Source organism: Zalophus californianus, chromosome 5 (genome assembly GCF_009762305.2).
Source record: "Zalophus californianus isolate mZalCal1 chromosome 5, mZalCal1.pri.v2, whole genome shotgun sequence".
NCBI lineage: Eukaryota > Metazoa > Chordata > Mammalia > Carnivora > Otariidae > Zalophus > Zalophus californianus.
Window position 1 is genome coordinate 108,295,244 of NC_045599.1, and position 12,376 is coordinate 108,307,619.

Consider the following 12,376-nt stretch of genomic DNA (forward strand, 5'->3'; position numbering starts at 1 on the left):
CGCGGGTGGGACTGGGAGGCGGAGCCCGGCGCGCGCGGCCGAGCCCCTCCCAGCCCGGCGGCAGCTGGAGCAGAGCTCGCGGTGTGGCCTGGGCCTCGGCGCGCGCCGTAGCGGCGGGCCCGGCGAGGCGGGGCTCGGAGCCAACCCCACCCCCTTCCCAGCTACGGCGTGGGGCTGCGAACGGTCTGTCCCTGTGGCTCCTTCGTTCATCCCTGCTGGCTGGTGATCATGGGACAGGAGCCGCGCACGCTGCCGCCTTCTCCTAACTGGTACTGCGCCCGATGCAGCGATGCCGTGCCCGGGGGCCTTTTCGGCTTCGCAGCGCGGACCTCCGTCTTCCTTGTCCGCGTGGGCCCGAGCGCCGGCGCGATCCCTGGGACGCCCCCATTTCGAGGTAACTCCCCACGTCCGGGCCCCCGCCTTCCTGCCCTTCTTGGGTTCGCCGGAGGCGCCGAGTGAGCATTTCTAGCTACCTTTCTCTACAGATGGGGAAACTGAGGCCCAGGAAGGCTCTGCTTACAGTCACTAGGCTGTTGCGTCCGCGTCTCCAAGATTGAGCTACACCACGCTGTGGCTTAGCGGTCCCGCCTCCTGGCGCTCTCACGTAGGACCGCTCGCTCACTGAAGTTACCCCTTTCTAGACCCAGGCATTTATAAAACATCTTTGGCCACCCTCCCCCACGCAGCGCGGGCGGGCACCCTGGGAACCTTCCTGGGTTTAGGGGCTGCCTACAGCTCCAGGCCCTAAGCAAGATCCTGGAAATACATACTTGTTTCTGTAAGATGAATGAGTTGAGCCAGAAGCTTTCAGGCTCCAAACTAGGTTTTGATTATGCCTTGGGATATGGCAAGCCAGTTATTTATTCTTTAACAAATGATCTCTGACCATATCTAAATAAGAATCACTTTTACATTCTTCATTTGAGCCACTCCTCAGCCTATGCACTGTGAACATCAAGGGATATCAGCAGCATTTTACGGTTGAAAAGAGTGAGGCTCAAGGAGATAAAATGAGTGGGCTGAAGTCTTGTGGCAGAGCCAGAACCAGCACTTGGGATTTCTGATTATGAGTGCCTGGATACTTTTGTTATACCACAGGACAAGTGAGGTCCCACTCATCTAACAACAGTGTGATTCTGCCAGGAATCTAGGTAGCACTCTAACCTGAAGTCTGGTTTTCCTTGAAGTCATAGGGGAATTGGTGGGACACACCGAAAGGGTCTCTGGCTTCACCTTTTCTCATTACCCGGGTCAATACAACCTCTGTGCCACCAGCTCTGATGATGGAACTGTGAAAATCTGGGATGTAGAGACAAGAACAGTTGTGACAGAACATGCACTCCATCAGGTACCATGGCTTAATGGTTTCTCCGACCGTTATTATGTATCTGCTAAGGGTTCTTTTGTTTCAAGTACGCTAGCTCATCTGTGCAAGTTAACTTTTATAATTATGTTCTTAATTGGATGAGAAACTCTATATTGTAAGATGCCTCAAAACTTTTTTGGAAGAAGATACATATAAACCAGAGGTCAGCAAACTACAATGCTGCCTGTTTTTGCAGATTGTTTTTATTGGACTATGGCCACAGTCATTCATTTAAGTATTGGCTGCTTGCATACTACAACGGCAGAGTTGAGTAGTTGTACCAGAGATATTACGACTGACAGAGTCTAAAATACCTATTATCTGGTTCTTTACATGAAAAAGACTCCTGATATAAACTGTAAATGAGTGAATGAAACTTGTTTCTAACCTAGATGATTACTTGATAAATCTGCCTCTTGAGAGAATGTAGAAAAGACTCGATCTTCGTAAGAACTTTGCATTAAGCTATTGAAGAAATGTTTTTAAATGGTTCTTTGATCTTAGGAGCTTAAATTCTTCTACCATTTGGTTCATGTACCCTTGGTATACAGGTGGCACTAACAGTATTTATTAAGTACCTATCAATGTGCCTAGTATTATACAGGTTAAAAACAAACTAAAAATTCAGCCCTGACAAATGAGAAGCAAATGTATTTTTGTTTTGTTTTAAAGCATACAATATCAGCATTGCATTGGTCTCCTCAAGTAAAGGATTTAATAGTATCTGGAGATGAAAAAGGAGTAGTTTTCTGTTACTGGCTTAACAGAAATGACAGCCAGCACCTCTTTATAGAACCCAGGACAATTTTCTGTCTTACTTGCTCACCTCATCATGAAGATTTAGTAGCCATTGGGTAAGTACTGTATCATCTGTATCGGTAATGTATTTTTGTTAATGAGCATATTTTGCATTTGCTTTATCTTCTTCTGTCCCATTTATTCCTCAGAAGAAGCCATTTATAGGTGTTAACCAGTCCCTGAGCCCTTGGTAACATTTATTCCTGTGACTTCCGGGTCCTTACTATCTCTCTCTCTCTCTGTTTTTATTTCTTTAGTTTCTACAATAGTGTACTTTCCTCATTCTTCACATCTGATTTCAGTCAGCCTCCAAATGTAGGAAATACCCTCTTTCCCCCTTTCCCTCCCTCAATACTTGCTCTTCGAGATAACATTTACTCCCAGAGTGTCAGAGGACTCAGCTCTGTCACGATTCTCAGCCCTCTGTCTGGATTGGGAGAGTAGTCTGGCATTGGGCTCTCTGCCTGCACCTCGATCACCAAGGTTGTTTCACATAAACTGTGTGAGCAGGCACCCCCCCTTTCCCTCACCACTCCATCTACTTCTCTCCCAAAGATGTCTTTTCACTCTAGTTTGAATATTTGACATAAGCTCTAGAACATTGGAGGAGAAAGTCTGGCTGGAGTGGATTCAAGAAACTGGGGGCACGGTAGTCAATATACACATGGAGACTTTTGTTTGTTGTACAAATGTGCATAGACATGAAGCCAGAGGAGAGGTATGTGGGAGTCAAGGGAATATTAAATGGAAGATAATAAGGGCATGTTTTTATACTGATGGAAGAGGAAGAGCCGGTTGCACAGATAAATGGTGATAAATACAGCAGTGATAATGAGAAGTCAAGAGGGGATGGATCCAGATCACAACTAGAAAGGACAAGTGGGAATATGGAAACAGGTACAGGTAGGTTTGTGGATCTGGTTGGCAGAGGAGGGTGTTTCATTCTGATGGCTTCTGATTTTCTCCATGAGGCATAAATCAGAAAGGTAGAGTCAAGCTCAGAGTGGGGCTGGGAGCATGCAGGAAGATGTGAAAATAGTCATCTGAGAGAATAGGAAAACGAGCTTACTGAGGGACATCGTAGGTCCAGTGGTTCCTGTTGAGTGCCAAGCTATGAACCAAAGTCATGAATTCAAAGTAAACTATTCAAACTGATTGAGAAAGGGTATGGTTGAATTCAACAAAGTTTGGGGTTTTGTGGAGTAAATACCTCTGAGAGAGATGGGACAAAGGAGCTAAGGGTGTTTTTAAAGGAGTGATTAGGATGATGGATGGTGAAATCTGCGGCATGAGGGAAAGGATAGGAAGACAGGTGTGGGTGTGTAATAGTGAAAACTGAAGGAGTCTGTGGATCGGAGGTCTGGGTGAAGTGGGAGCACTAGAGAGGGAACAGAATGGTTGGTAGACAGGGGTCAGAGAAGGTTGAATCAAACTGACCCTGAAAGACGAGCAAGAATTCACAAGAAAAGAAGAAATCTTTCAGGTAGAAGGAACTGCACATTCAGACACAGGATTGAATCAGAACAGTTTGTTTTTAGAGGATCTTCAAAATGGTGATCATTCCCTGAAGGGCTGATTAAAATTGCAGAACAGCTTGATTACTTGACTATTAGGTTGCAAAAATTGATGGTTTTTGAAGTCCACGTCTGCAAAGATTGATACATGATTTCATCTTTTTTTTAATAAAGCTGTAATGGGGGGAAAATGTTTTTAATAAAAGAAAAATAAATAGAACTGTAGTGGTGTTTTTTCCCTATAGAACTATCTAGTACGTAAATAGGTATAGCCACTTTGGAGAGCGAAGATGTACACATCTTATATCTGGCAGTTTCACTACTATGCATCAAATCTGAAATTGTCTTAAGTGTGTATAAGATGATTAATGGCATTTTTGTTTGGTTTTGTCTGTAATAACCAAAAACGGAAGCCCTCCAAAAGAGAAACTGAATAGACTTGTGCCATATTCACACAATGGAGCGCTATCCAATAGTATAAGTGACTGACCGGGAACCAGAGTTACATGCATCAGCATGGATGACTCACTAACAATAAGCGAAAATAACAAGCTACAGAAAAACAGACCGCAGGACACCATTTATATGAAGTTTTAAAATATACAGAAACGGGCGCCTGGGTGGCTCAGTTGGTTAAGCGTCTGCCTTCGGCTCAGGTCGTGATCCTGGGGTCCTGGGATTGAGCCCTGCTTCTCCCTCTCCGAGTCACTCTGCTTGTGTTCCGTCTCTTGCTGAGTCTCTCTCTCAAATAAATAAGATCTTCAAAAAATACATATATATACAGAATCATTTTCCATCATCTTTGGGAATGTAGACAAAGAAAGGCTAGGAATGATGGAACAGAAAATTCACGAATAGCAGTTTACCTCTGGGGAAGAGAGGGAGAGAGGTTTGATTGGGGTGGGATGTACAAAGGACTTCAACCATATCGGTAATTGGGTTTTTTTTACCTTAAGCAGGTTGGTGGACTTCTTTATGTGTATGAAGTATTTCATCTTTTTTGTTTAAAAAGCTATTTGAGTTTCTCAGTGTCCTCTGAATTAAAAAAAAAATGATAGCCTTGGAATACCCAGATCTAGAAGCTACAGTACTGCAGCTTTTGTTCAGAGTTAGAAAAATAGGATCACTTTTAAAAAAGCGGGGGGAGGTGTAAGTATGTTAGGACAAATTCATCTCTAATCAGAGGGATTGCTGGGCCCTGGGCCCCACAAATAACCGTTCTTCCAGAAGTTCCCTTCGAACACTCTGTGAGCTTTATGCCAGGTAATGTATACATTTTTACTTAGTGCCAAGAGTTTGATTGGGGGGCAGGGGGACCAATGTGTCAGGACCACCAGGAAGCAGAAAATGAACATTTTGGAAAAAGGACAAAACAAGATTATTTCTTGCTTTCTTCCCTTCTCCCTCATCCCAAATACACTTACCTTTTGGAAGTGCACAGTGATAACTCCTAATCCAAAATGTTTACTGTTCTGTCTTCATTTTTCAATATTTCTAACTCTTGTTTTTTAGCTACAAGGATGGCATAGTGGTTATAATTGACATCAGTAAAAAAGGAGAAGTTGTTCACAGGCTTCGAGGCCACGATGATGAAATCCATTCCATAGCCTGGTGTCCCCTGCTTGGTGAAGACTGTTTATCCATCAATCAAGAGGAAAATTCAGGTAGCGATGATTTAAGAGGGTTGAGTACTCCTCAGACCTAAAGAACACTGTGGGTAAAACTGTATTATTTGAATTACATTTAAAACTTTAGATTTTACAGATCAGATCTATAAACATAATAGCTAAGTTTCAGAAACCTTGCAAACTAGTTTTTCTTTGACAAGTTCATGTATCATATAAATTAAAAACAAAATGACCATCTTTACCCTAGAAGAACTTGAAATTCCCAACGGTAAAGTTATAGCACAAACTGCAGTAACAAAAGGCTGCTACTTAGCCACTGGAAGCAAAGATCAGACCATTCGAATCTGGAGCTGCTCTAGAGGCCGAGGTAAGATTGATGTTTGATGTTTCTTTTGTGATACAAGCTGTAGGGATTGGTAGAAGTAGAAACTTTTTATTGTATCTTGTTATCCTAAGAGTGTGTCATCTGCCAGAAAGCAGTTCTTTTCTATCCAGAAAGTTGCTCCCCCAAGTCTGATTTCGGTTTTGGAGATGAGGGTTTCTGATGCATTCTTAGAAGGGGCACTGTTTGTCAAAGAAGGCAAGATGTTTGTTACAAGGATAGGAATATTGAAAATCAGCAAGGCGTGGATCAGAGAAATGGAAAAGAGCTAGAGGTTTTAATGCACAAATGCAGGATAAATAATATATACCCAGTGTAGAAGCACATGTTTAAATGTTAAAGCTCAGTTTATCCAAACTATAGGGACCCTCAGTCTTTCAGTTTTCCCGAGCTTCTCTCTTTGAACAGAACTTTCACCTTCAATTTACAAATTGAGAGGAACTCCAGGCAGAGTGCATATGGCCTTTATAGTAAAAATCAAGCTTTTCTGTTTATAGCAGTCTTCTTTCTCCACTTTATTTAAAAACCATAAAAGTTTTATCATCTTCATCCAAGTGCATTAATGCATATGAAGCAAATAGCACAGTGCTGGCACATAGTTATAGCTTAGTCAGTGGTAACTGATAGTATTATTCTGGAAAACAGAATTTTTTTAAAGAATTGTGGGCTGCTTTTGGACATACTATGGCTGATCCTCCCAAGTGGGGACAACATTAGGCCAAGAATACCTTCCAGAAGGGTAACCTCTAAGCTTATGGATGTCTAGTACAATGGTTTTCAGTCCTAGTCATGCAGCAAAATCACCGGGAGAGTTTTTGGAAAATGTGGGTACCTGGGCCCTACCTCATATCTACTGAATCAGAATCTCTAGGAGTTGGGCCCTCGCATACATATTTTTAGAGGCTCCACCAGTGAGTTCCATATACATAATAGGGATTAAGGACCACTGGTGAGTAGCATGTCAGGGGTGGAGGGACTTCTCATGTTGACTGCCCTATTTGTCCCTTTTGTTGGCTTTCTTGCCAACTAGAAGAAGGAATCCTGTCCTGCCAACTTTGGAGAATCTGGAGTTGTGTTACTACCTGGGTTCACAGTTCAGTTGAAACCTCATTTTCCCAGACAGACAATATTCTTAATATGCTTAGGTTGCCAGAACAGCCTATAAAAGCTTGTTTCACCTAAATTAGTTAGACTTGTATTAAAACTCTGTATAATAACGTTTCCATGAGCAAATGAGGTCTGAATTCTAAGTAACCAAACAAACGGACTTTTAAACCACAAACTGTGTTGTGAACTGCTGGGGACTTCACGTGTGTAGTTGCACTGTCTTGAGCACCCACTGACCTCCTTTTAATCTGCAGGGGTGATGATTTTGAAATTACCCTTTCTGAAGAGAAGAGGAGGGGGTATAGACCCAACTGTTAAAGAACGCCTTTGGTTGACACTCCATTGGCCCAAGGATCAACCAACACAGCTGATATCTAGCTGTTTTGGGTAAGTCTTTTTTTTGGTCATGCTCTCTCTGACATACTTTGTTTTCCACTCTAGCTTGAGGAATTCCTAGGCTTCTGTTTCTAGACACAGAAGATGGAAAAAGCAATGTAGTTAAGGCTTATATCATCATGGGCCATTTGTAATAGAAAAACCATGAGACAAATTCCTATGCTATCTAATGATAGTACTGAGAAAACCAGTAAGTATAGCCTGGTGGTTCAGAGCGTGGACTCTAAAGTCAGGCAGAACTACATTTCAGAATCAGTCTCTTATCTTCTGTGTGTTCATGAGCATGACCCTTTACTCTGAGCTTTAATTACTTCATATGTAAAAGAGGGAGCTTACAGAATTTCCTGTCTCTTAGGGCGATTATAGCCATTCACTGAACAAAATGTATTGAGTACTGGCTTCTAAGTGCAGACAAGGGCCCTGCTTTTAAATGAAATGACAGTTAAAGCATATAAAAATCCTCCCCCACCCCAAAATGTTGATCATGGCCCTACTCCCCGACACTGTCCCAAGAAAGAGAGAGAGAGGGTATGTCGTAAAGCTTTGGGGCTATTATGGTGGCATTTTACAGTTAAAGCTGTTAGAAAAATCTATTCCAAAGGTAGTGTAGTACATTCATGTCATTCAAAAAGAATGCAGGAACATCGTGAAGTACTTACTCTGTCTTCTCAAGCAACCAGATTCCCTTCCCCAGGGGCAGTGACTCCTTGTTTTTGTGTGTGTTCTTTCTGAGCTATTTTATGCATATTTCAGAATATGCAGTTTCTTCTCCTCAAGAGAACAGTTAGCAAATTATTTTGCAATGGAGGGCCCCTACTCTCTGTCCCCAAATCTGCTTGTTTCAGATTGCTTGTGAAAGAGAACTCATGCTTGTTTTTCCCTCACAGAGGTGAGCTGTTGCTGTGGGATCTCACTCAGTCTTGGAGACGGAAATATACCCTCTTTAGTGCTTCATCAGAAGGGCAGAATCATTCAAGAATTGTATTTAATTTATGCCCTTTACAAACTGAGGATGACAAACAGCTGCTGCTCTCCACATCAATGGATAGAGATGTAAGAACTGCTTATTTTGCATTCAGCTTTGTAGAGCGGGGATTTATGACTTGGATGGGATTAGAGGGCTTTTCAAACCATCCATCAGTTCTCAGGCCCCACCTTTGACCCCCGAGCCAAGCCCAGACCAAGCTCAGAGTTACTGTTACTGATCAGCACTAACTATGTCAACAGCAGAGAGTTTGGGGAAAGGTGAGGAACCACCAAGATGCCTTTTTGTTAAAGCAGATATGTTGAAGAATTGTAGATGTGTCCAGGGAAGGATGTGTGAGGTCATCATGCTTTGGCTTTAAAATATCCTTGTCTGGGGGCACCTGGGTGGCTCAGTCGTTAAGTGTCTGCCTTCGGCTCAGGTCATGATTCCAGGTCCTGGGATCGAGCCCCGCATCGGGCTCCCTGCTCGGTGGGAAGCCTGCTTCTGAACCCTCTCCCACTCCACTGCTTGTATTCCCTCTCTCGCTGTGTCTCTCTCTGTCAAATAAATAAATAAAATCTTAAAAAAAAATAAAAAAATAAAATAAAATAAAATATCCTTGTCTGTAGTTTAGGTAGAGAAACATCTGCTCTTGGCGAAATCTCCAAGAGAGAATTGGCTTTATTTAAGAGTCTATGACTATTGTTTTGCAGTTAAGCTAGGCTTATTTGATACACTGTTTTCTCCCAAGGTCCTCTGTTAAACAAGTGAAGATTAAATATGTAGCACTCTCCTTCCCCTGGATATAAGATATTTTGCTTTTTGAGAGAGCTCCTGTCATTTTTCAGTGTCCTCAGGCCATCTTAATTCTTAGGGTTTGCCAAATGAGATTACCAATGCTGTAATAAAGTAGAAACGCCAGTGGACTTTGGGAAATGGGAGGCCTGGGTCTGGTTTATTCATTGTGTGACCCTGAATTCACTTGACATCCCTGGAAATAAATGTATTCTAAGATCCCTTTGAGCTCTATAATTTATTACTTTTTTTTTCCCTAAGAGACACTTTTTCCAATCCTACTGGAATAAATTACGTTATTCTTACCCATTCTTTGAGTCCATCCTATTTGAGATGTTCATTCTCTTTCCAGTTTCTCTGATCTTTTTTTATTTTTAGACCCTAACCCTTGATCTTTCAGGTGAAATGTTGGGACATGACCACCCTTGAGTGCTGCTGGACCCTGCCTTCCCTCGGTGGGTTTGCCTATAGCCTGGCTTTCTCTCCTGTGGACATGGGCTGTTTGGCCATAGGCGTTGGGGATGGCATGATCCGCGTATGGAATACACTCTCCATCAGGAACAATTATGATGTGAAAAATTTTTGGCAGGGTGTCAAGTCCAAGGTTACAGCGGTAAGGATGATTTATTTGAGCTTGCTCTGAACCTTTTTCCAAATAAGTAATTCTTATAAGAAATTAAAAATGACCTGGATGTGCATTCATAGAAGATTCATTTACGTTATAATATAAACACATATTGAATGGTATCAAACTATTAAAAATGATAATGTGTTCTTTCTTTGATGTGGAAAGGTGTTGATTCATGAAAAATGAAAATTAGGAAACATGAAATGCAGATTACCCAACAATATGTATATGTTTTTTTATTTTTATCTATTTAGTCTAAAATCAGTAAATGTTTGGTTAAAAGGAAAACCATACAGAATTGCCAAATCACTATGTTGTACACCTGAAACTAATATAACATTGTACGTCAACTATACTTCAATAAAAAAATAATAACAGGGACGGCCTGGGTGGCGCATAGTTGGTTAAGCATCCGACTCTTGGTTTTTTTAGCTCAGGTTGGGATCTCAGGGTTGTGAGATCGAGCCTCACACGGGGACTCAGTGTTCAGTGCAGAGTCGGCTTGAGATTCTCTCTCTCTCTCAAATAAATCTTTAAAAAAATAGTAAAATAATAACAATATAAAGAGAAAAAAAGAAAACCAAACTGTACAGAAGTGTAGAACGCAAAAAATTTTCCTACCCTCCACTTTATTCTCCCACTTCTATAATGCAGAGAACCACAGTTGCAAATTTTATTAATAGAATCCTATTTTCTAAACGGTTCTGTATCCCCACTCAGCAGTGTATCATGCACATCATTTAAGTGTTTGAACCTATTTTTGTTTTTTTCCACTGTATATATTTAACTTTATTCACAAAAAAATATCTGGAAAGATAAAATTGGCAATGGGGTGTTTTGGATGGTGGGATTACCAGTGACTTTTACTTTGTTTAATGCTTGTTTCTCTTAAATAATGAAAATTTGTTACATTTAAAATTAGAAAATACCAAGAGCAAGAAAGTTGTCCGTTTGAATGCTTAAAGGATAACCTAATGGTTCCCTTAACAGTATGCCCCTTTCCTCATGTTTTGTAGTTGTGTTGGCACCCAACCAAGGAAGGCTGCTTAGCTTTTGGGACCGATGACGGGAAAGTGGGATTGTATGACACCTACTCCAACAAGTAAGAAATAGAAGATTGTTTGGCCCACTGACCATAATGTCATTGATGGAGTTCATTTTGATTCCTAAACCTGGATGTACATCATAATTGGCCTGGGAAACATCTTTAAGATCCTGGCTATGAGACTGAGGCTTACAACTTGAAATTTTATTTTTTTAAAAATTTTTTCAGGTCATAGTGGTTCAGCCTATCTGACTTGTGGTTACCACTAAAATAAACCATTTGCTTTTGTTTTCCTTCATCTTTTCTTACAGAAGTTTTCAGGCATCCATGAACATTGAAAGCCTAGTACAAAGAACAGCTCTGTGCCTTCCATCTAGACTCACCAGTTGTTAACATTTTGCCGTACTTGCCTTATCTTTGCACACCTAAAATTAACAGTAATTCCATAATAAGATCTAACATCCAGTCCATATACAGATTTCTTCAGTTGAGCCAAAAGTGTTTTTCCTAGCTATTTTTTTTTCAAATTCATTTCAAATAGGGTTCAATACATTGCATTTTGTTATGTCTCTTTCGTCTCTCTTATTTTAGAAGAACACCCCCACTTCTATCCATAACATTGCCTTTTCAGTTTGAAGATCCTAGATAAGTTTTTGGTGAGAATATTCTATATTTTGGACTTACCTGGTGATTTCTTTGTGGCGATTTCTGACTCATTTCAGTATTCCCCATATTCCCTACAAGCTGGAAGTTGTATCTAGAGCTTCATTGTCCATTCCAGTAGTCTTTAGCCACAGCTGACTACTGGGATGTGCTGTAAGCGTAAATACACTTCAAAGACAGTCTCCCCCCCACCTCAAAAATGTAAAATACCTCAATAATTATTTTGATATTTTGAAAGATAATACTTTTGTATATTGAGCTAAATAAAATATACTATGAAAATTGAATTTCACTTATTTCTTTTGCTTCTTTGAATTTGAATGTGGCTCCAAGAAAGCTTTAAGTTGCATATGTGGCTCCAACATATGGCTCGCTCTATGAATCTATTGAACCCACAGCTATCCTAGATGCTTGATTAGATTCCAGACCTGCGCTGTTCACTTTGGTAGCCCCATGTGGCTATTTATAGTTAAAATAATTAAAATTAAATTGGATTAGAAGTTAAGTTCCTTGTTTCTCATGAGCCACATTTCGAGTGCACAAGGCCCAGTGCTTATTGAACAGCACTGTTCTAGACCAGGGATTGGAGAGCCATGGCTCATTACTTAAGAATGGTTCTACCTTTTTAAATTATTGGGGGGAGGAAAAAAACCAAAAGACTATTTCATGACATGAAAATTAAATAAAATTCAGATGTTAGTGTCCACAGATAAGGCTTTATTGGGACCCAGCGGCGCTCATTTGTTTACACCTTATCAGAAGCTGCTTCATAGTGCCAGAGCACAGCGAGAGGAGATGTGACAGAGGCCTCATGGCTCAAAAAGCCTGAAATACGTACTGGCTGGCCCTTTCCAGGATAAGTTTGCCAACCCCTATTCTAGATCATTCATTTCTAAGTAAGAATTATTTACTACACTGCAGAGTTAATCTTTTTTATATGCAGTTTTTAAGTACATATGTAAAACCTATATGCATTTAGTTACCTGCATTTTTTGTTCTGCAATTAGTTAACTCCATTTTTTAATTCTCAAAAAATAATACACTATTTCAAAGAGGCACTGAAGAAAATAAAAACATTTCAATTTGA

The 12,376-nt window shown here is 40.9% G+C and overlaps 1 protein-coding gene across 7 annotated transcripts in view; it reads left to right on the forward strand.

Annotated features, from left to right (window-relative positions):
• Positions 1-155: 155 nt before the first annotated feature.
• The window catches only part of GEMIN5 (gem nuclear organelle associated protein 5), a 43,302-nt gene continuing 31,081 nt past the window's right edge, over positions 156-12,376 (forward strand). For 5 of the 7 annotated variants that reach the window (XM_027605125.1, XM_027605129.1, XM_027605130.1 and 2 more), the window contains exons 1-9: positions 156-394; positions 1,188-1,348; positions 2,039-2,220; positions 5,191-5,342; positions 5,554-5,673; positions 7,050-7,182; positions 8,079-8,244; positions 9,354-9,566; positions 10,598-10,683. In XM_027605125.1, coding sequence (XP_027460926.1) covers positions 229-394; positions 1,188-1,348; positions 2,039-2,220; positions 5,191-5,342; positions 5,554-5,673; positions 7,050-7,182; positions 8,079-8,244; positions 9,354-9,566; positions 10,598-10,683 — 1,379 coding nt within the window. In that variant the 5' untranslated portion in view covers positions 156-228. The remainder of the gene's footprint in view (positions 395-1,187; positions 1,349-2,038; positions 2,221-5,190; positions 5,343-5,553; positions 5,674-7,049; positions 7,183-8,078; positions 8,245-9,353; positions 9,567-10,597; positions 10,684-12,376) is intronic. The other 2 variants (XM_027605127.1, XM_027605128.1) reach the window with 1 other exon arrangement.